Source organism: Leucopleurus acutus (genome assembly GCF_964270905.1).
Source record: "Leucopleurus acutus genome assembly, chromosome: 13".
NCBI classification, from domain to species: domain Eukaryota; kingdom Metazoa; phylum Chordata; class Mammalia; order Artiodactyla; family Delphinidae; genus Leucopleurus; species Leucopleurus acutus.
Genome location: NC_139155.1, coordinates 42,995,339 through 43,020,040, shown reverse-complemented (window position 1 = coordinate 43,020,040; position 24,702 = coordinate 42,995,339). Strand labels below are relative to the sequence as shown.

Sequence of the window (24,702 nt, the reverse complement as noted above, 5' to 3'; positions counted from 1 at the left end):
ACAGAATCAGGCATTGGCTATCATATTTGTAAATGACTGAACTTTGTTTGGTAAAAGGAACAAAAGCTGCTTCTTAAAAAGACAAGTATTTTCTGTTTCTTTTTTTTTAAAAAAACAAACAGAATATGTCTACAAATAATAAATGCTAGAGAGGATGTGGAGAAAAAGAAACCCCCTACACTGTTGGTGGGAATGTAAATTGGTGCAGCCACTATGGAGAACAGTATGGAGGTTCCTTAAAAAACTAAAAATAGAACTACCATATGATCCAGCAATCCTACTCCTAGGCATATATCCGGAGAAAACTCTAATTCAAAAAGACACATGCACCCCAATGTTCATAGCAGCACTATTTACAATAGCCAAGACATGGAAGCAAACTAAATGTCCATCAACAGATGAATGGATAAAGATGTGGTACATATATACAATGGAATATTACTCAGCCACAAAAAAGAATGAAATAATTTCATTTGCAGCAACATGGATGGACCTAGAGAGTATCATTCTAAGTGAAGTAAGTCAGACAGAGAAAGACAAATATCATATGATATCGCTTATATGTGGAATCTAAGAAAATGATACAAATGTACTTATTTACAAATCATAAATAGACTCACAGACATAAAAAACAAACTTATGGTTACTAAACGGGGCAATGGGGGAGGGAGGGGTAAATTAGGAGTTTGGGATTAAAATATACAGACTACTATATATAAAATTGATAACCAACAAGGACCTACTGTATAGCACAGGGAACTATACTCAATAACTTGTAATAACGTATAATGGAAAAGAATCTAAAAAAGAATATATATAAATGTATATATATAACTGAATCACTTTGCTGTATACCTGAAACTAACACAACATTGCAAATCAACTAGATTTCAACAAAAATTAAACAAACAAAATTTCTGTTGGGGAACAGAAATTATTAACAAATGTTTCATGTTCAAAAGGATGTTGATCTCAGAAGAGGTAATGTGGTTAATTCTGTGAAAAAATTCAAAATAAAAACTTTTAGTTATAAAATAAAATAAAATAAATAAAACAGAATATGGAAAATTTAAAAATTTTCCAAAGGCCAAGAAAGGTTATTCCCTCCAATGAAACTGTTGGGTAGTGCCACACTTCTGGCTTCATCTTCTACCCACGTCCACTCAAGTTTTTCAGTTCGGGGCTGAAACTAGCTGGAGTAAGACATGGAAGATGAATCCCCAATGCTGAGATTAGCAAATGAAATGGACGTTAGAGATACATATAAATTATGAGCAACATTGTGGATTATTTTCCAAATTAGATCAGGAAACCTATTTACATGTATATGTGACAAACACAATACAGGATATCCAACCTTGCAAATTTAATAATAAGACTGAAAACAAGTAACCATTACACTTCTCCTTAATTCATCTGCACATACATCTTTTGATTATCACTCAGGTGGGGAAAATGATTTGGGTTTTTGACAAGAATAAAGACAAAAAATATGCCTTATCATTTTTTTAAAAAATGAAAGCTCTAACGTGGACTAAGTAATTTAATCCTAGGAAATTTTATGCACACACAAAAGCAGCTACTGATATTTGGTAAAGTTAATGATTTCGGTAATGAAAAATTTCAAACAAATTTATGAATGAACAGGAAACGAAGATCTGAGATTTACCAACATACCCAGACTGAGGAATACCTCGGCATCATTAGTTCGAGATAAATCAGACGACCAACCCAAGACAGCAAGATGCACGGCTTTCCCCTCTTTAGGAAACTGAATTTTGCCCCACAGCCCTTACAATTGTAATTTTTGCAAGTGAGAAGGTATACACAGAAAGCAATGGAAGGAACTGCAAGGCCCCAGGAAGTGAAAATCACCTCTTTCTAAAATAATTTTCACCTAGAAATAACCCAGTATGTACCGTATTCTTTCTTCAATCTTCAATTAACAACAAAGGGGTAGTGGAAGTTTCAACAAAGAAACCTGCATATTTAGGATATTAATATATTCCATTTGTGCAGAGAATATTCCATTTTATCCTGCATAAAATGCTGAAGTCTAGTCTTGCTTCACCTTTAACTATTTCTACGATTTGCTCTCTGTCATTACTATAGTAATGAGAAACAGAAAACGGTGCAGGCTCTGGAGCTCTATTTGGGTACTCATTTTGGCTCTGCCATTTACCATCTGTGTGACCTTGAGGAAATGACTTAATGTTTCTGTGCCTCCATTTCTGCATCTGAAGTAGAAACAATCATAGCGCCTAATACCGTAGAGTGTAAATGCGAGTGAGGTGCCTAGAATGTGTGCCTTGCACACAGCAAGTGTTTAATAGCTCTTTGCTTTGTTATATTTTTTCCTGATGTGTGTCATTTGCCAACTATAGTGAGTTGAACTGTGTCCCCCAAAAAGATATGCTTAAGTTCTAACCACCAGAAGCAACCTGTGAATGTAACTTATTTGGAAATAGGGTCTTTGCAGATACAAGCAAGTTAAGATGAGGTCATACTGGATTAGGGTGGACCCTAAAGCCAGTGACAGATGTCTTTATAAGTGAAAGGAGAGGAAGATTTAGACACAGAGACACAGAGGAGTGACACAGGGAAAAAGGCCAGGTGAAGACAGGGCAGAGATTGCAGTGATGAAACTACAAACCAAAGAAGACCAAAGATTGCCAGGAGCCACCAGAAGCTAAGAAGCAGCGAGGAAGCATTATTTGGAGGGATCATGGCCCCGCTGACACTTAGATTTTGGAATTCTAGCCTCCAGACCTGTGAGAGAATAAATTTTTATTGTTTTAAGCCATCCAGTTTTTGGTACTTTGTTATGGCAGCCCCAGGAAATGAATATAGCAGGTAACCTCGATGAAAAAGTGGGACTTCCCTGGTGGAATTCAGAGGATGCAGGTTCAATCTCTGGTTGGGGAACTAAGATCCCACATGCCTCGGGGCAACTATGCCCGCACACCGCAACTACTGAGCCTCCGCGTTCTGGGGCCCACACGCCACAACGTAGAGAGCCTGTGCATCACAACCAGAGAGCCTGTGTGCCACAGTGAAAGATCCCGCATGCCGCAACTAAGACCTGACACAGCCAAATAAATAAAATAAATATATTTAAAAAAACACCCCATAACTTCTTAAGGAGAACCTTGAACAATTAAAAAACAAAAAGTGGGGACTTCTAGGAAAGAATGAGGTGAAATCCCAGCACCTAGAAGAGAGCTCACAGGTGGTTCACTGGGTGTTCTTTGAATTTAGTTATTTCATGGAGTCACCGATTTTTTTCACCTTGCTTAAAAGGGGATAGGTTTGGGCCAGCAGACAGCTCTCCTAAGTGACTGTGACCACATCACACAACTTCATCTAGAGCTGTGCTGTTGATACAGAAGCCACTTGTCACAAAGAGTTATCTAAATTTAAATTCATCAACATGAACTAAAATTAGAAATTCAGTTTCTCAGTTGTATGAGCCATATTTAAAGTGCCCTATAGCCACAGGGGGCTAGCGGCTACCATATTGTATTGTGAAGATACAGAACATTTCCATCATTGCATAAAGTTCCATTAGACAGCATTAGATGATATTTGTACTGTAATAGGATTTATTCAGCAGGCAAGTAAAACAAGCAGACAGTTCGTGTAGAAAAATGCAAGTGCTGTATTCTTATAATACGGGTAAGCAACTCCATTTTTTAAGCAAAAAAGAAAAAGTGAATATGGAATAATTGATACTTGGACAGCTGCTCACAGGAGGTCTCACTTGTTGAATGGCCTATTGTTTTCTTCTTAAGGTCACCTACACCACTGCTTTTCTGTAATTTGGACAAAGGATATTGTATTCAGTTTTTGTAGACTGAAAATTAGTACCACAGAAAACTAGCCTATGTCCAATGCCAGGCATCACTATGGAAAATATGGCTTACTTTACCTGCATCTGGTTGAGATACACCTCGTATAGAACCGGTTAATTTTTTTGTCCCTTAATACTGTGAAGGAGGTAAATGCTACAAAGTGACAAATGAGATCAAGAAACCTGTGAGCTACAATCTCTCTCCTCCTCTTCAGATCTAATCATATAGATGAATAAATTGCTATAAAAATACCAAAAATAAAACTAAAAACAGTGACTGAATCATTTTTTTAATCTCATGTACTCTGTGCTCAAGTAGCAAGAAATTTAATTCCAGTCCAACCAGTCTCCTGTGATTTTTTTTTCCCCTTTCATCTAAGATATTTTTAATGCTCAGAGGTGTTATAATAGAAAAGCATGTATTTTTGCCTGGTTTATACCCATCATCCTTACCATTACAACAAGACAAAAGCATTAAAGTAAAATTAATCATGTCAAAAGATTTTAGCAAAAACAAGTGAGACCATGCGTAAAGCATCGCTTTGTCTAGTGTGAAGTCACGCTCTGATTAAAAACATATAATGAAAGTGAAAGTGATACATCATTGACTTAGCAGTAGGATTTTCTGAAAGTGCTTTGTGGTTCTCAACATAAAAATGTGGCAAGATTTTCGTCTTTGAAACTCACAATGATTATTGTTCTAGCTGAATAACTGGAATTCAATCTTAAAATTTTTTCTTTAAAGAAATTAAGACTTAACGACCAAATAAGGCATGTCAGTAGGATTAATAATTAGCACACACTGCAAGCAGTAGTTTGCCTTGACATACAGACACAGAGATAAGAAAGTATCTGCTCAACACTCCCCTTTTACAAAACCATCTTTAATGCTAGCTAAATACAGACAGGCCCTTCAGGTATCTTCTATGAAGCATAACTGTTTGCTTCATCGAAAGCAATATCATTAATAAATACTAAGGTATGGTCATAGTATGATCATTCCCCAGTAATGGAGTCATTTTTTATACGATACACAAAACCAAAAATTCTAACTGGCCAGATAGTCACAAAATATAGATTTAGTTCCTTGATGCCACCACAGAGTCATGTTGTGAGTCTGAAAAGGAAGTTTGCTTATTTGCACTCTGCCTTAATTACTCCTTTATTTTGATGGAGTTATTTGCATATAATAATCACTACCCTAGGTTTTCATTTTTTTGTTGTTGTAATTTTGAAAGTCATTTCAATTCCTTTTTTATCACCTCTCTCAATGATAAAAACCATTCTTTTCTATGGGAATTATGTGTATCTATATGATTTATATCTATATTTGTTTTTGTATAACTATATTAGAGATGCATACTAGTTGACATATAATGAACAGTAGAACTAGTAAAAATTACATCAACTAGGACATATTTAAACTATTTGAGAGGAGTCCAAATTAGAAAAATTTCCTCTCAAATGCATTATAATAATATTTGGAGTGTACTTTAAAACTTTTCCTTTAACGTAGAGGCATCTAGTCTTCTGTGAATAAAGATCAGTCCCGACAATAATGTCACATTGATACAGGAAGAGATAGAAAGACGCATGGAGCAGCTATGACCTCTGACTGATAACTGCTCATAGGAAGAGTGAGAATACTTTGCATGAAGAAGAGTGAACCAAATATTTGTTGAACGTAAGGGTGCACTGTTGTAATCATCAGGGCTATTGAACAAATATTTTGATTATCCTTCTGAGAGCTTGGGAGGGTTGCATTTCTCCACATACTTTGAAGTCAGGTGTGGCCATGTGATTTGTTTTTACCAATAGAATATGTTAATTCAGGCCAGAAGCTTAAAGAGACAGTGTGAAATTTTTCTCTGCTCTGCCTTGGCAACCGGAATAAGGCAAATCGTGGAATTTCCATCCATCTGAGTACCAGAGGAGGAGAAATGGAATACAGACCTAGGTAACTTACCATAGATATGTGACATGAAAAGAAATAAATCTTTACTTATATAAGCCACTAAGATTTGGGGATTGTTGTTATGACTGCCTAACCTAGCCTAGCCTCTAAAAGATACAGGCATTGGTTCTAAGAGGGCCCAGTGGCTGATGACAAGGAAACTGATGCTGGAAGGTGGAAAGATGGAAGTGCACGTTATGGTATGGAAAACCACTAGGTAAAAACTGTTGTTTGCTTTTACTTGGATGGTTCATCAGTTATTTAATAAACTTCCACCTCCAAGGGAAGAGGTCTGAAAACAGAATGTTGATAGTGTGTATTGGTTGCTGTTGGCTGTGCTTGGCAAGATCTGCAAAGAAGAGGTGATCTCACAAAAAACATTGGCCTATATATAAGTAGGAGTGAAAGAAATAGTCTCAAAATCTAGGAGCGTGCAGCATTGGAAGAAGCAATGTTTTTCAGTCTCATCTGGGAAAAGATGAAATTGAAAAGAATTTTGAGCAAAAAAGGTAAATTAAAACTCAGCTTCTGAGGGCTGGGATGAATTGGGAGATTGGGATTGACATATCCACACTATTAATGTTATGTATAAAATAGATGACTCATGAGAACTTACTGTATTGCACAGGGAACTCTAGTCAGTGCTCTGTGGTGACCTCAATGGGAAGGGAATCCGAAAAAGAGGGGATATATGTATACGTATAGCGGATTCACTTTGCTGTACAGCAGAAACTAACACAACATTATAAAGCAACTATGCTCCAATAAAAATTTAAAAACACAACTCAGCTTCTGTCCATCAACAGAGGAATGGATAAAGAAGATATGGTACATATATACAATGGAATATTACTCAGCCATCAAAAAGAACAAAATAATGCCATTTGCAGCAACATGGATGGACCTAGAGATTGTCATACTGAGTGATGTAAGTCAGGCAGAGAAAGACAAATAACCTATGATATTGCTTATAGTGGAATCTAAATAAGGGGTACAAATGAACTTACCTACAAAACAGAAACAGAGTTATAGATGTAGAAAACAAACTTATGGTTACCAGAGGGTAAGGGTGGGGAGGGACAAATTGGGAGATTGGGATTGACATATACACACTACTATATATAAAATAGATAACTAATAAGCACCTACTGTATAGCACAGGGAACTCTATTCAATACTCTGTAATGGCCTACATGGGAAAAGAATCTAAAAAAGAGTAGATATATGTATAACTGATTCACTTTGCTGTACACCTGAAACTAACACAACATTGTAAATCAACTATACTCCAATAAAAATTAAAAAAAAAACTCAGCTTACTGACAAAGAAAATTAAAAGTACGGCTTTTGGAGTTCAGAGTTTTTGAGCACGAGTCACCAGTTCTCCTTGCTTGGCCCTCCGATAAACCTTTCTCTGCTCCGAACTCCAAAAACAAACAGAAAAAGTATTGCTTTCATAGTAATTTTACCACCTTAGAGTATCTTAGAAGAAAGTTTCAATGAAAGGAGAGACACCGAGTAAACTCTTGTAACCCAGGGAAAAGAGTAAAAAGGGAGCTTTCCCAGCAGAGCCAGGTAGATAGACAAATATATAGAGTATTAGGGAGGGAGAGAAAAGAGAGAGAGAGAGAAGAGAAAAATGGCTATAAGAAAACAAAGGAAAAAGCAATATAAGAAGTATATCAGAAAAGTGCATATGGTCACTGGCCATGGAGTAGATGGAAATATAAATATAAGAAGACAGCTAAGTGTTTTAGAGGATGAATTACCAAAAGATTCACCAGTCTGGACTACAAGAGCCTGTGACAATTAGAGACTTAAAATAACCCTTGTCCCCTAAATGTCTTAGACATGAAGTGTACTTAGAAAACTCTTCCACTCCTAGGAAGTGTACAATCCTCAGGTTCACTTCAGATAAGGAAGATAATGAAAAAAGAAGAATCTTCCGAACAGTGGAACCATGGCCATGGAGAACAAAGGCTGATGAGCAGAATTACGGAGGACTCTTATCAGGGAACACAACTTTGGATAGGCACCCTTCCAAATGCCTATTTGGTGGGGTTGCTAAATTGCTATGCTGTTTCTAAATTAAAGAGTTTGCCGTGTTCATACTGTCCCTAATCTATCACTGTGCATTTTGTGTTAGGGAGCCAGATAATTTGTCTCTTTATTTGGTTTCCAGATCAAGAGGAGTCTCCAATGAACCCTGTGACTGAGCAGAAATGACAAATGTCATTTTTAATTGCCAGTGCAAGATGCTTGCAGCTCATTTCTCCCCCTGCTGTGCCGACGGTAGAAATGCCTGTTAAGGTAGAGCCTCATATGCCTGGATCCCTGAATGACTCAGACATCCTCTGCCAACCTGTGCTGGCATGTAGCATGAGTTAGAACTAAGTTTTTTGTTGGTTTAAGATTTTGGAGTTGTTTGTTACTACAGCATAATCTAGCCCATCCCAACTGATACACATAGCTTCATGCTAGAAATAGAAATTTCATCCTGAGTCAAAAGTATGTCTTCTTCAGATGGCCAAGAGGCACATGAAAAGATGCTCAATATTGCTAATTATTAGAGAAATGCAAACAAAACTACAATGAGGTACCACCTCACACTGGTCAGGATGGCCATCATTAAATGTCTACAAATAATAAATACTGACGAGGGTGTGGAGAAAAGGGAACCCTCCTACCCTGTTGGTAGGAATGTAGGTTGTTGCAGCCACTATGGAAAACAGTATGGAGGTTCCTCAAAAAAGTAAAAATGGAGTTGCCATATGATCCAGCAATCCCACTCCTGGGCATATACCCAGAAAAAACTATAATTAAAAAATATACATGCACCCCTATGTTCATAGCAGCACTATTTACAATAGCCAAGACAGGGAAACAACCTAAATGTCCATCAACAAATGAATGAATAAAGGAGATGTGGTATATATATACAATGGAATACTGCTCAGCCATAAAAAGAATGAAATAATGCTATTTGCAGCAACATAGATGGACCTAGAGATTATCATACTAAGTGAAGTAAGTCAGAAAGAGAAAGACAAATACCATATGATATCACTTACATGTGAAATCTAAAATACAACACAAATGAACATATTTATGAAACAGAAACAGACTCACAGACATAGAGAACAGACTTGTGGTTGCCAGAAAGGAGGTGGGTGAGTAGGGATGGATTGGGAGTGTGGGATTAGCAGGTGTGAACTATTATATATAGGATGGATAAACAACAAGGTCCTACTGTATAGCACAGGGAACTATATTCAATATCCTGTAATAAACCATAATGGAAAAGAATATGAAAAAGAATATATATATAACTGAGTCACTTTGCTGTACAGCAGAAATTAACACAACAGTGTAAATCAACTATACTTCAATAAAATTTAAAAATATATATGTAATTAGATTAAAAAATAAAATGTATAACTGTTACAAAAAGAAAAAAAAAGTGTGTCTCCTTCCTCAAACCTTTGATGATAGGAGCAGAAGACAAGATTCACTTCTTTTTGGTTATAAAACAATACAAAATGGAGTCAAATAGAATAAAAATGTATCAAGGGGCTTCCCTGGTGGCACAGTGGTTAAGAATCCGCCAGCCAATGCAGGGGACACGGGTTTGAGCCCTGGTCCAGGAAGATCCCACATGCCGTGTACCAATTAAGCCCGTGTGCCACAACTACTGAGCCTGCGCTCTAGAGCACGAGCCACAACTACTGAAGCCCGCATGCCTAGAGCCTGTGCTCTGCAACAAGAGAAGCTGCTGCAGAGAGAAGGCTGCGCACCACAACGAAGAGTAGCCCCCGCTCGCCGCAACTAGAGAAAAGCCCACATGCAAGCAATGAAGACCCAACATAGCCAAAAATAAAATAAATTAAATAAATAAAATTTTAAAAATGTATAAGGAAACAACTATATTACAGATGCTGACCCCAGAATTTTATTGTATTATTTTATTTAATTTTCACAATAAATCTAAGAGGTGAGTATAATTATATTCACAGTGCAGATGACAAGGATCAGAGACGAAGCAGCATGACCAAAGGCTCACGGTCAACAATGTCTGGGGGTATATTTCCATTTAGACCTGTCTGTCCTGAGAGATGTTGCTCTGTGTGTGTGTGTGTGTGTGTGTGTGTAGTTTCATTTTTGCCACTGCTTCCAAGGCAGATTTAAAATGTCAAGAAATCTTCATTGAATTATGGCTTGTCAGTAATCTTCCATGCAAATTTCATCACTTACACGTCTTAATTTGCAGTTTAGTTCATAAACCAATATTATATTCTTGACCTCTAGGAATAGGATATTTATTCAATTAACCTGTACTAGTTCTACTCTCTGAACGTGGAACTAATCCAAGTGCATTGGATCCATTTAGATTTTCATGGGTGCAATGGGTCGGCACAGATTAAATCCCATTCATCTGCTTGGAGTCTTGACTAACAGCACTTGTTGGTGAGACAGACTGGTGTGGTACGTGAGGCAGCACTGTTTGAGAGAAACACAGAGACCAGTGTTCTATTCCTCGTCCTGCCACTAAATCATCATGGGACCCTGGGTACGACACCTCTGCTCTTTCAGTCATTTAAAGTAAAAACCAAAATTGTGAATGTGCCATAGAAGTGCTTCCGTGGTCTGGTTCCTGCTGATGTCTTTAGCCATACGTCATATCTTTCTCCCCCTCACTCTTTGAGTTCAGTCATGCACCTTCTTCCTACAGGGTCTTAGGACTTACTTTTAACTAACCTGAAGCAATCGTCTCTCGTATCTTTACCTGAGCTACCTCTGTCTCATCCTTCAGATCTCAGCTCAGGTGTCACTTCTTTGGTGATATCGTCCATGACTCCTACACTAGATCTGGTCTCTCCATTACACGACTTTATATATTTTATACCCTTCCTTCAGAGCACCATCACATTTTGCTATTCTATACTGCTATCCGGAATTATTTACTAATGCTGACTCCCCCACTAAACTCTAAGCTTGGTGAACACATGATGCTATTTGCTTTGACTCATCATTGTTTCTTCTGTATCTCGGATAATGCCTGCTACATAGAAGGTATCACTTATATTTGTTAAAGGAATGAAATTAATGTGTAAAATGAGAGCGTTGGGTAAGAAGATCATTTAATCTTTCAGTGCTCACATTCAACGGTTTGCTGGACTTCGCCTGCAATTTGCCTAGGATTGACACAGAGCAAATCCAAGCAACCCGTATCACTCACACCTCCTTCACGCCAGATTCAGTAGCAAATACCACAGCTGGGGTGTAAAGAAGCCCTCAGAATTATTGGTACCCATGCTGTTCTCTGGAGAAAAAGCATTTGCCGTATTCAAGGGAGGTACATATAAACAAGAGATAAAGTCAACTGGTCTTTCTAGTCACCCAACTTACTTGAAATACAGTATATGGAGTGACCACCACACATTTTTTTTTTTAAAAATCTATGAAAAATCCACTAATGCACCAGTGCATGAATACACAGAAGCAAATAATTCAAAATATATAGTAATGTGCAGCCATGGATACCAAATTAGAATTGAGCTCATTGAAGGTAAAATTAGATGCTAACATATTTTAAAAGTCCAGACACAATTCTCTCTCCTTCTTCTTTGTCCAATGTCCTGGAAACAATTACTCCATGAATTGAAATTCAAAGTTCCAAGCTAAGAGAGAAGAACTGCCATGCTATATTTTAAAACCTTTAGATCACTGTGTTTTCACTAAAAATAAAAATGAGAGGGGTATGTCTACTCTCAATTCTTAATTCTTAAACCTATCTTAGGAATTCCTTGAAACGGTCCCGTACAATAGGGCTCTTGGTTAACTCTCCAGCCCCACCACATACCTCCCCAACCTCAGGCTCTCCTATAGATACACAAATTCATTTCAGTTTCTAGAAGGCACCAAGTCTCTCTTGCCTTCTGGCACTCCCAGTACTGGACCCTTTTATTAAAATACTTTATCACCCACCTCTTTGCATCAATAATTCCTACCCGTTTTTTCCAGCTTTACAGAAGGTCACTTTTAGGAAAGCCTCCCTAACCTCCCACGTTTAGATGAAGGGCCCTTTTTGTGCTCCCATAGCAGCCCAGCTTCCCCTGTCTATCCCTCAGCACGCTCTTACTGTCATTGCTTCCTCTGGTTCTTGGAAGGAGAGATGATCACATTCTACTTTACCACCCAACACAGAGTGGGTATGCAATAACTGCTTGCTACACAAAGGAATAAGGTCTGTAGTTAAGTGTAAATTCTTCCCAGGCATTTTGAGTCATTCTGGAAGCACATAGTTGTTTTCTGAGGTTCTCCTGCAACGAGAAGTGCACTATCTACAGACCCTACCTATCTGTCTAGAAATTAAATTAAGTTAAACAATTTGTGGGTTTTGGTTCTTGGTAATAAAGATCATATGAATAGAGGAAACCTACAGGTATAAAACCCTCAATTAAGCTTACTTTTTATTTCTTTCAAAACAAATTATAAGAAATGATTGTTTTCGACTGACTTGCCTTTCCTCTCAATATAACCTCAAAGAACGGAAATGAACTGAAATCGAGAAACAGAGGACCAAGAAAAAAGTCTGATCAAAACTGTCAATGTCGGGCTTCCCTGGTGGCGCAGTGGTTGAGAGTCCGCCTGCCGATGCAGGGGACACGGGTTTGTGCCCCGGTCCGGGAAGATCCCACATGCCGCGGAGCGGCTGGGCCCGTGAGCCATGGCCGCTGAGCCTGCGCGTCCGGAGCCTGTGCTCCGCAGCGGGAGAGGCCACAACAGTGAGAGGCCCGCGTATCGCAAAAAAAAAAAAAAAAACAACCAACCAAACAAACAAAAAAAACTGTCAATGTGCAGGTTTATTATTCCCTGAATAACCAGCAATTAAACCATTCTCCATTGCTCAATTATCAGATAAACATCAAATCTATATTTATCTTTTGGAACTGAAGTTCAATGTCTTAGATAAGATGTGTTTTCTCAGTAGTCTTTCTTCAACATTTATGGAAAGTATATATATATATTTTTTAAATGAAGAGTCCACCAGCCTCTGATCTTTGTGACTCTCCTAAAAGAAATCGATGATGCCCAGCCCTGGGACCGTTCCTGTGTGGTGGATGGGATCAAGTTCACGGTCCTCCATGAACCAGAGAAGACAACCCAGGAAACCTCTGCACAATGGTTTCTTTTATTTTCTACGAATGAAAAAATCCAAGTCCCCAAATCCTTGCACTACCAAGCAAAGAACAGAATTGTAAATTGAAAGGAAGAGGAAAAAAGGCATTTCCCCCTCCCTCTAATGAATGGAACTGCAAGTGGCCAAAAGAAGGAACACACCTTACTGACCTAGCTCTCCTAGTTTTTATTCTAACCTTATTAAAGGGAACTCCTCAGCGGCACATGGAGAGATAAATCTGTATTTTGAAACCCGTTTTCCTGGTATTGCTCACAGAAAACAATAAGAAGCATCTAATAAGTAGAATCTCTTATCTGAAATGTAGGTAAAAGGAAGTCAATTTCCGGGAAACACGTGGTCAGTGGGGAACCCAAATAGAATAGACAGCCCCTCTGTACTGTCTCCTGGGAAGGAAGGTAAGCTGCTTCCACACGAGGACTTCATAAAAACTTTGACGTGTCAGTCATATGCTATGAAAGTACATAGTAGCCATGGGAACTGTTTTGTTTGATCTTTAAACGAAGGATTTAGGACCTGCAAAGTGCAAGAGGCATGCTTTTTGCATTGGCCATTTTAGTATTCATGTCTCCTGTACTGCTTCCTAATAGGTTAAGAATGAAATGGAAGACTGCGTGCAGGAGTGAGAAATGCAAGAAAAGCAGTACTGTAAAATAAAAATGAACAAAAGTGCATCTCAACTTCCCTTTCATTATTAACAGTCAAGAGAACAACGCCAACACTTAACATTTCACATTTACAAAAGGACCTACCGTCATTTTTACAGGGTATTTCTCAGTACTTTGCTGATAGAGGCTGGGGAATCTGTTACTATTCTTAATATTAATTCTATAATATTAAATAAGTGATTTTTTTTCCAAAGAGGAGGATAAAAATGAAGGTTGTGTTAGTATGTTACTAAGTCTTTTCAGTGAAAATAATCATCCCCTTTGCTGTCTGGGTAGACCAAGCCACTGGTTAGCTGACTGTTGAATTCTGTTTTCTTTATGTTAGGTAGAACCATTTTTTCACTTCCACTCACCTCCACTCCATTCAATTTCTTGTTATTTGTGGACCCCTTATATAGTGTTTCTAAAACATAAATAACGTAACAGAATAAGAGCTAAAGAAAATTATGACTGACTTTCCTTTTAATTCTTCTTCGATTTATTACATGTGTAAGTGGTGTGACACCCATAAGTGGGCAGCTGTGCTCCTGCCCGTGGATGGTACCCTTCTAAAAGCAGCACGTCTGTGAGACAGGCTGGAAAATATTTGCTCAAGCCAAGTGGGTAAAGGATTCTAAGATTCAGAGGCTCTAGCTCATCTCAGGTTTTCGGTTTTTGCTGGTTAGCTTATTTGTTAGTTTTTATGGAGAGAGTCATTCAGTAAATGAGCAGACGCCACACCAGGAACTGTCTGCTAGCATTAATTGTCATCCTCAACTCCCTGCCAATTAGCTTGGCAGTTCTTTGGGGTCAAAAAAAAAAAAAAAAAAATGACCGTGGAAAGCTCTGCAATCCCTAATGTTTCATTGGATTTGGAGAGAATCTGGATACTTTCTTATTCCAATAAGAAACATTTCTTCATTTATTATTAGATGGGCTAAAGAGTGTGGAAATTGATCAGTTACCTGACTTATTTATTCAGTTTAGCCAAATAAGATGCCTTAATTAAAAAGTACAAACCAGCAGCAGAAATCATCCAAATAAACTGTCTATATTTCTCCAATAAACCTAAAAAATATGCTTTCACTTGGGACCATGTAGTCACAGCCCAGCAAGTAATAAACTCTATTTTTTAAAGTACAAGCCAAGTGAAATGAAGAGTACAAGTAGAGTAGACATTTATTTCAAAGCTGTGAGCTGCCTGAGTACAGAAAAACGATTCAAGATCTTTGCAAATGTTCCCATTATTTGAATTTTTCTATACATTAATGTCTTTATTTCCTTCCATTTCAAATCTGATGAATGGAGTCAACAGAAACCCATCTCTCTTTACTTCTTAGTCTGCAGATGACTACATTCAACATATAACAACTAGAGAAAATGGTCTCCCTACTGAAGCAGTGGGTCTTTGTGTTGTGTCTGTTAAAATGTAATTTGTCTCCCCTCTTCCTGGAGAGCTTGAGTTGACTGAGGCCTCCAAGGTATAAAGGTACATACAGTTCTCACGTTAATATTGGTAACAGTGTTACAACAATAGCAATAGTATCTGCAATTTACTGAGTTCCTGCTATGTGCTAGATGATTTACAAACACAATTTTATTTTCAAAATACTCAAAGGATGCTGTAGAATGAAGAAACCACGACTCAGGACATGTATATGACTTGCTCAAGGTCACAGATGTGGGTTCGAACCCAGGTCTGACCGACTCAACTTCGTGCTTTCTTACTACATCTTGCTAAGTAAAGAGTTACATCAGGCAATATGAAAAACTGAAGTAGGGTGACCCTATGTTCCAGTCTATACCCGTTGCCCCAGCATAATTAACAGATCCCCATTTCATGCTCTAAAGTCTCCTAGGTTGAACAATAAATTAGATGATCACCCTGTCTCTGAACAAGGCTTGAAATGAGCCTAAGACTTTTCTTAGGTATTGTTCATAATGCTTTAATTAATCTTTTTGCCTTTAACGTAGGGCTTCAAACCACTAGAAAATTGGACCTTGCCTGATGTATTTGGGAGAAGAGATGGATTTGTGAGTGAATATCATTTATCGCTTGGGTGTAATATCTCCCTGCCCCTTGGCCTCTGTTCCTCTGTCATCTCCCATCAAGAATCCCTTGTTCTCCCTCTTTCCTCTCTCCTCCTCCCCGTATCCATGTCTACTTCTGTGTAGGCTTTCTCTATTGATCAAGTGTCAGAAAATTGATTCTCTGGTTTTACTTTAGCTTGAGTTTCTGACGAATCTCGAAAATACAGCTTGCTCAACTCATTCAGATGTTTAAACCACTACGAACGGTATTTTTGTCAAAAAGAGAATGAAAATCATTTGAAGGCATCTCTAACTTACTTTTCTTCCTTCCTAATCTGGCTTCTACTCTCCATCACTTTGTTACTACAACCAGAGTGTATAGGTGTCCGGGGAGTTTTCTCATTGCAGTTCCTGGACGACGCTACTGCAGGTTTCGCTGGGGTAAGCCAGCTCCAAAATGTATTATTTCAAGCACCACCTCACATGTCTTTGCTCCTTTCCTGCATTTATGGGCAAACTGTTGTCCTGTTTCTGTTATTTTAAAGGGCTTTCAGTAAGAAGAGAGGAAATGACTTTTTAAAAAATCTGCTAAAATATATAACTGCTTAAAAGACACATGCAATAAGAAAATCTAACTTTCCCTTTTGTCGGTTTTAAATGTATGGCTTTGATTTATGGATCAAAATTGCTCTCTTATTATTTTATCTATACAGCTCTGGGCAATTTTGACAGTTAAAATTTAGTTTTATTGACCAGTGCAGCCACGGTGTCCACAAGGGGACCGGTGCACACAGTCCCCTGCACTCAAGAAACGATGATTTTTGATTCCATGACTGAGTCAGATTGGGAATCATAACCGATGTAACAATAAGTTCCAAATCTCAGTGCCCAAGGCAAGAGGTTTGCTCTAAAACACAATCACCCTTTAAGGAGGGGAGGAGAAGAATCTTGGGTGGAAGTTTCAAGCACAATTTAATGCAGCAGGAAGAGGTCCTGGGTATATCTGTCCATCTGAACAGTGGAGCAATGGAAGGGGATGGTTCTCTAAAGACCCGGGGCCACAGATTAAAGGTTAATGAGGAAAGATGCCTAAAAAGCAAAATGAACATTAGTTACAGAGACAATGAACTAAACTATCATTTTGACATGAGAAAATTTCCTAGGGCTATTAACCAAGCTTTCCCTTTTCCAAGAGCAAAACCATAATGGAAGAATTTCTTTTGGAAGATCTCGGTCTTCCCTCCCCCTCTGTGGCAACACACACAGAAACACCAACTCAAGTGCACTGATTTTAGGCCACTTTTAATTTAGGCCTCTTCCACTACCAAATCGGCCACTCTGCAATGTTAATTTAGTCTTTGACTTTAAATCCCCTGTGATACATAAACACACCTCCAACGGGTAACAAATCAATAAAATGTCTAATTTGATTAACCATGTTTTCAAATTCATCAAGATAGCTCTAACCTGAAATAAGTAGGTGGGTAAGTAAATAAAGAAAGGCACTCACTTGTGAGGATTTTCCACGTCTTCTTTTCATCATCATAGTACTGAACCAAATTGCTGGGGAGCCGGTCCGGCCCAGGAGGCAATCCACCAACCAACAACAGCATTTTCTTGTTAGAGCGAATTCTTCACCCAAAACAAAAGAGGAGATGAATAACCACATTATTGTAGAGTCTCTTTAGTGGCAACAAAATCATAACCATCAAAAGAATGTTCCCTGTTTGCAGATTTCTATTTCATTTTTTTCCTGTTTCTTCTCCCATTCATGTCTCAACAATTTTTTTGAACCAAGCAGAAAAATGATCAGAAGCACGGCATATCCCCATACTCAAGGAATAATAAGCTCCTTTTCTGCAATTTGTTAGAGGTTCATTCTAGAACGACCTTTTTCTTATATTATCCCTTTAAATCATCACTCTTTACAGCTGAGTACACATGAAATGCTCTGGAGTTGTACTAAGGTTAAGCATTAAAGTTGCATGTCAAAAATCGTATTAGTCAAAATCATTATTATAAACCATTCTCCACTCAAAGAACCTTGAAAAAATTAAGGTTATGCAGAGACTTTGTGAGCCAACTCTTTAATCACCCAGCGAACTTCAAGTACCAGTTTGGTACAATTAGCACAGGGCTAACTGGGGTGGGTTCACCAGCACGAACAGGACTTTTTGTTGAATTTAGCTGAGACTTCCACCTTCATCCTCTTCCCAGCCCCTCCCCTCCCTCCCCCCATCCCAGGGCACCAGGGGCGACACAGCAGCACCAATCGGTAAAAATGAGACTGTGAGGTTGTTTTGAGCCTCCCCAGAGTGGAGTCCTGCCAACGCTTGCCACTGATCCAGCGGCATGAACTTGCTCAGCTGTGCAAAGTCACTCTAATTCCTTCCCTCTGTTTTTCTACCTTCTCCCCCCAGGGGGCAACCACTGAAAGGAGTGACTACCCACCCATCAAGAGCTAGCAATTCGCTGCTATTAAGCGTGACTGTGATTCCCAGTCTGCCCGGCAGTTCCTGAGAACAGGCCTGCAATGTCTCATATGCAGTAAAAGCTGTAAGATGCACCCTGGCCGGCACACTCGACCTGGTGGATGTATGACCCTCGGGAACAGTAATGGATTGAGCTCACTTGCGATTGGACGGAGGAGGGGAGACCCAGCCCCCCACAAGGGTCCTGCTGATTTAACGGTTGCTTTACATATAATTGAAACTTTTCGTTCACCTGAAAGGCTGAAGGTGGTGGTGGGAGAAACGAAACAACCATGATTGAAGGAAGACGTCAGTAAATGTAAAAGGGTTCCTCTTAAATATGCTCACCACCCACAGCGTGGCTCCGAATCTATTATTACATATTCAGCCTGGTCGTTCTGATTCAAGGACGCTTGGCGAAGTACGCCCTAGTGGAGAAGCACTGTTCGTTGGTTAAGAACCTAACACTCGGAGAGTTAACTGAATACAGTTAATGACATTTTCATGGGAAGGAAGGGAACAAGAGAATTCCTTTAATGAAACTCTGGTGCTATAGAATGCCTCGTATGTGCCTCAGCAGAAAAAAATACCTTCTGGAAAACCTCCTATCAGGGACTCATGCATAGGGGGAGCTGTACTTGTAGAAGAATGTTCAATGTGATATCAGCTTGCAATATTAATTTTGCCACAAACAAAAAAACTCGACTTCTTTGAAGCTGAAGTACTTTGGAACTGTACCCATATGCCTTATAGATCTGTAGTTGGGAAACAAAAACAATACAATGGCAAAGAGCTCCATATTTTGAGGATGTCAATGATTGGGGTGGTTTGTTCACAGGGGTTAAGAAAATTCAGTGCAGTAAGTACCTCTCTTTTATTCGCAAACAATACATAATTCATGCGCCATATAATCTCCTAAATGCCTGGTTACAGGACTAATATAAGACAATTTTTTCCTGTAGGTTTAGCGCAAATAATCAACCACTCCGTGAGTATAAGTTAAGATGAAAGCCTCTATATTTTTAGATGGCTGTCAGTTTCCACGTGTAGACAGACCTGTTCAACGGGAAGTCACGATTGGCTGTCGTGATTTGACACATGTATGTGCTCTAGACTGAAGGTGGGGAAAGATGGACCGTATCTACCAGTTAGACATAGAGGCAAGGACCCATTGGAATGGTGGTATGACCAAAGCAATGTAATTAAATCTTTGTTTTAATATTTAAATAAATGTACTGCTTTTAAAATGTGTGTCATGAGTGACAAAGGGAGATAAACTCATGGCTCAAATATGTTTGTAAGGGCGCGTCATTCATTGATAAGGCTAGTTTCCCTGGACCAATCCCATTGGTGATTTTCACCACCTCCTTAGATGGACCATCTCTGCAGATGGAGAGCAGATTGAGAGTCTTTGTGCCCAAAGAGCCAGTCATTGCCATCTGTCCCCTAAGAACTGGACTGAGATTACCGATAAATAAACCACTGATCAAATGGCAAATGGTAACAACTTCCACCCTGCCAGCAAAGACACTGTTTAAAGGCTAGCTGGCCTAGCAGCTCTGAGAGACTTCACATCAACTAGGACAAGTCTCTAAACCACCCAGCCCTCCTGAAGAATTACATGGAAGTAAAGGAAACCCCAGCTCCCCTCATTGGCTGTGTGTTTTCTGTAAAGGCGCAGTTCTCCTAGTAGTTCATTACATTTGGCCTTCTTAGTGAGTGAAGACACATTCTAAAGCTTTTGCACTATTATATTTATATCATCATTCATTCAATTTATGGCTTTCTTCCTTGCAGTATTTTGTTTCTAGAGTTTAGTGTTACTCAATGTTCCAACCCGGTATTAATATTATTTAATTCTAAATAAAGCTTAAAACTCTACCTTGTGAAGGTGAAGCACATAGAAAGCAAAAACAGGATAAAGCATGTGAGAAGTAGCATAGTACAGAAGAAAGAACACATAAAATAACAAAACACATTTAAGTGGTGTTCTCACCATTTTCTCCATTGACTCTCAAAACAGCCCTACGTCATAGGTATAGTTCCATTTTATAGGAAAGTGAGAAAGTTCTTAGAGTCAAATAAAGTGGCAGAAACAGTGTTCAGACCTAGCCCTTCTAGCTCTACCAGGTCCATGATCTTTTTAAAATTCAAATTTATTTAAAAAATTTTAATTTTACCGTAAATTCTGGTTAAGACCCAGGTGACCTGGATTCTAGGGCTGATTTTGCTATTCAGCAGAGTGACTTTGTATAATTTACTTGGCTTCTTGGAGCCTATGTTTTCTCATCTTTAAATAGAGGAGTAATATCTGATCGGCATCTTCAAAGGATTGTCGTGAGAATGATGTAAAACAATGAGGTGAAAAGTTCTATGTAAACTCTAAGGTAAATTATTATTAATTTATCTTTAGTACTGACAATACAATGTGGGCTTTATTTCATTATGCCAAACCTGATCAGTTAAAAAAGAAAAGTAGTATTTTTCATAGAGATACTTGCTGAGTTCATATATATAAATACAAGTTAATTAAGAGGGTTTCACTACCTAGCTGTTATCTTATAATTGTATGTTCTTAGAAAATTATCATTTTAATTATATTGGCTATCTTGAGCCTTCTTATAAGAAAGTATACATCAGACATCACATAAAACTGTGAACATTTCTGGATCCAAATAAGGAGACCTAATGGAGATTACTCTACATTTCTCATTTCTTAAGAATAAAACAAATGAGAAAAACCAGCACATATTTTACTTTGATATAAATGCAATGTCAACTATTCAATTACGCCTAGAAACTAATACACGTGAATAATTCCTGTGGAAAAGCTTCCATTCTTTTTACAGTGTGCAATTATAATCGTGACAATGACAATAATGACAGATAATAATGAATGCATATTGGATATTGAAACCTCTGATTATCATGCCATTTATTTGATGTGTGTGAACTTCAATTTGAAAACGCCATGAAAAAAGATACCTTGTGAACTAGAAAAGTAAAATTAGAAGAATCTGAATTAACTTGCTGAAGGGGGTTTCAATTATTCTCTTCTAAACAATTCCAGTGAAGCCTTACAGGTTTAATTTTAGATTAGGCAAAATCTACAATATTGCAATAATTAGAGTTCCTTCATATGGCAACATAGTATACTTTTTAGAAGCTCTTTACACAGGAAGCCAATTTAGCCAGAATTAATCTGTTCTCTTTAAGTCTGTTAATATTTTACAAATACTCCTTTTTACTCCTCATCTTAGCACCACTTAGACCAAAGTAATATATTTAAGAGTTAAGTAATTAGAGAAAGTTAAAGAGCTGAGTATGTCGTGATTAATAATATTATTTAGATGCCTTTGGGTCCCTAGATTCTTGCAAAGAAAAATATAAGGTTAAAAAGGCGATGGAATTTGAAGGTCTCCTTTGTTCCAGCTCAGTAATTGCCCAACATTTACCATGTGTCACATTTGTGCATGTGTGTGCGTGTGTATGCGTGAGCACTCGCGCGCATAGGTACTTTGGTTCCAGGGATGAATGATTGAAGGATAACCTAAAACCTCTGGTGTAAACAAATTTTTCATCGTACTGGTGTTATAAGTATGGTAAAGTCTCATTTATTTATATTTCAGTGATTTGGAACTTCAATAATTGGGAAACAGGCCAGATAAAGTTTTCCTTCCCAGGATACATATAAAAATTTTTTATTAACTAGATGGCAAGAAGCGTTTTAACCAATTTAAGAAATCAGCTGGTCTGCTGGCACCTTAGAGCCACCCGTGTACATTTAGGCTAAGTTCATTTTGCAGATAACAAATCATTATTTATTTATGAAAGAAAATGTTCTGCAATATTCTTAAGAATCATTAAGTCAGAGAGTTAGAAGAGAACTTTGAGGTCATCTCGTTCAGGGATTTCCAAGTCTGGCAAGTCATCAAAGTCATCTGAGGGGATTAAAAAATTAAGATTCTTGAGATAGAGTCTTATGTCCTAATTCCTGGAGATTATGATTCAGTGGGATGAAGCCTTAAAAATCGATAATGTTTCACAGTTTTCTGGTTGATTCTGACACACAGCCAGACTTGAGGCCACTGATTTGGTCCAGTTCTCTACATAATGTAGAAATCCTTTCAATCGTTTTTTTTTATATAAGTATTCTTATTAATTTGGAAATTTATAATGAAATGGACCTTAGTTTTTCAAAGGCACTCTGTTGTGGAAAGTTGTTGGACAGTTGTGTTAGATTGATTTTTTTCTCCTTAGGCTGAGCTGAGAATCTGCCAAAGTCTTTCAGAGAAAAAGAGCAAGTTGCTGTCATGGCAGCACCTCCGACAACGGCAGAGAGTTGCTATATGTCTTCTCTTTAGCAAGTTGAAAATGTCCATTTCTTTCTGAAAAAATTTCCATTTTCCTTATTAAAAATGTACTCAATGTACCTTATTAGAACTGTACACAATATAACAAATATGATATTGATATGTGATGTGATGTATCTTTTTAAGGCTTTTTAAAAATCACAGTGGTCTTTCAGCTGTCACAATGCAGTGCTGGTTCCAGCTGACTACAAATACAGATTGTTTTTAAAAAAACCAACCCAGGTTGTCAAGTCAGGCTTTTCCCTATCCTATCTTTCTTCTAGTTAAGTATTTTAAATATCAATGCATTACCCTTTTTAAATGCTTTTATACCCTCTACTGATTGAGACACTTTGTTTCAATTAATTTATCATTTAGCAATTATTAATTGAGTTTCTACTATGTTCCAGTTTCTACTATGTTCTAAACACTAAAGGTCATGGTGCGAACAAGAGGAATAAATTCCCTGTTCTTCGTGGCAGTTACTTCCATTCTAGTGGGGACATCTATTGGAAATATCACGATTCTCCAAGCAGGACAGCCTGGTTGTTAAGAGTGTAGGTCTCACAATTGGGGTGAGACTTTTGGCTTCAGCTGTTCTGAGATGAGTGACCTTGGGCTAGCTTCTTTGTCCTCTTGAATCTCGTGTGTAAAACTGGGATAAGAATAGACCTAAGGCATAGGTTTGTTTAATCTTCAGGATTAAAAAAAATATATGCAAAGCATTTACAGTGGTGCTAATTAAATGCTATCACCATCCTCCTCTCATCGTCATCATCCTCAGTATAGCTATTCCTTTGTGTAATCTGCAGGTTTGATAAGCGAGTAGCCCATGTCCCCATCCAAATTGTATCACTTAGAAGCAATAGCGTCACATTTCCATGGTTTAGATATTTTAGTCATCCCAACTCATTCTCTCTGAAATGATACATAAATACTGGGATTTTTACTCTGTAATTCCCCATATATGGTCTTCAGAGGTGTATCGCCATTTTTTTTTTAAACAAAAATGTAATGGAAAAACTGAGCAGTTTTGAAGGGGCAATGTAAATGGGGGTAGATAATAATTATTCCATCTTTTAAAGGCCAAGTTAATTTTAATTTAAGAATCAGCCAGACCTGGACTGAAGTTCTCTTTTTACCACTTCATACGTTTATATACTTGGGCTGGTATTCAACCTCTTGAAGCCTCAGTTGCCTCATCTGTAAAGTGGGAATGTTGTGAGGGTTAAATGAAGTCATTTAACCATAATTTGGAAAAGAAATGGCTGCAACTCGTAAACAAAATCACCTCGTAGAGCTAGTCTCTTCAACCAACGAAAGGCACTCTGTGCTGCTGTTGCCTTTAAAGATGAATGTCTCTGCACAGTGAGGGGAGACAAAAACTGATGCTCCCAGGACTTCCCTGGTGGTGCAGTGGTTAAGAATCCATCTACCAATGCAGGGGACACAGGTTCAAGCCCTGGCCCGGGAAGATCCCACATGTCGCGGAGCAACTAAGCCCGTGCGCCACAACTACTGAGCCTTCGCTCTAGAACCCTCAAGCCACAACTACTGAAGCCTGCATGCCTAGAGCCTGTGCTCCGCGACAAGAGAAGCCACCACAATGAGAAGCCCGCTCACCACAGCGAAGAGTAGCCCCCGCTCGCTGCAACTAGAGAAAGCCCAAGCCCAGCAAAGAAGACCAAACGCAGCCAAAAATAGATAAATAAAAAATAAATAAATGTATAAAAACAACAAAAAAAACTGATGCTCCCAACATGATCCAGTAGGGAGAGGCTGGAGAAGACTGGAAGAAGTTATGCCTCTTTCCCATGACTTTCCAACTTCAGGGAACTTTGCTAACCCTATGATGGCTTAGCATTTTATACAAGCGGTGAGTGAATGGGCAATTTCACATCTGGTGGTACAGCAGTGGTGTTTGGTAGTGATCCAGAGGCAGGGAAATTCGGGAAGATGTAAAGCCCTGGGGATTCACAGAGACAAAGGTTTTGGATTTCCACAGGCCTTTGGATTGAAGGGGTTTGCAACAATTTTACCAGATCTTTACCAGAACTGAAAAGCCACCAGCTGACATCTGAGTTGCATATGGAAAATATGTATGTAGTTCCCATAGTAATCAATCGATAAATGACAATATTATTATGCATAATTATTAAGCTTACAAAGCACTCACTTGAACATCCATCTTTGGAATTT

The 24,702-nt window shown here is 38.3% G+C and overlaps 1 protein-coding gene across 1 annotated transcript in view; it reads right to left on the bottom strand.

The window, feature by feature from the left end:
* Nucleotides 1-24,702, bottom strand: part of KLHL14 (kelch like family member 14) — a gene marked incomplete at its 5' end in the record, with an annotated part of 97,922 nt that overhangs the window by 52,812 nt on the left and 20,408 nt on the right. Inside the window, one exon of the mRNA XM_082853656.1 lies at nt 17,191-17,312. Coding sequence (XP_082709782.1) covers nt 17,191-17,312 — 122 coding nt within the window. The remainder of the gene's footprint in view (nt 1-17,190; nt 17,313-24,702) is intronic.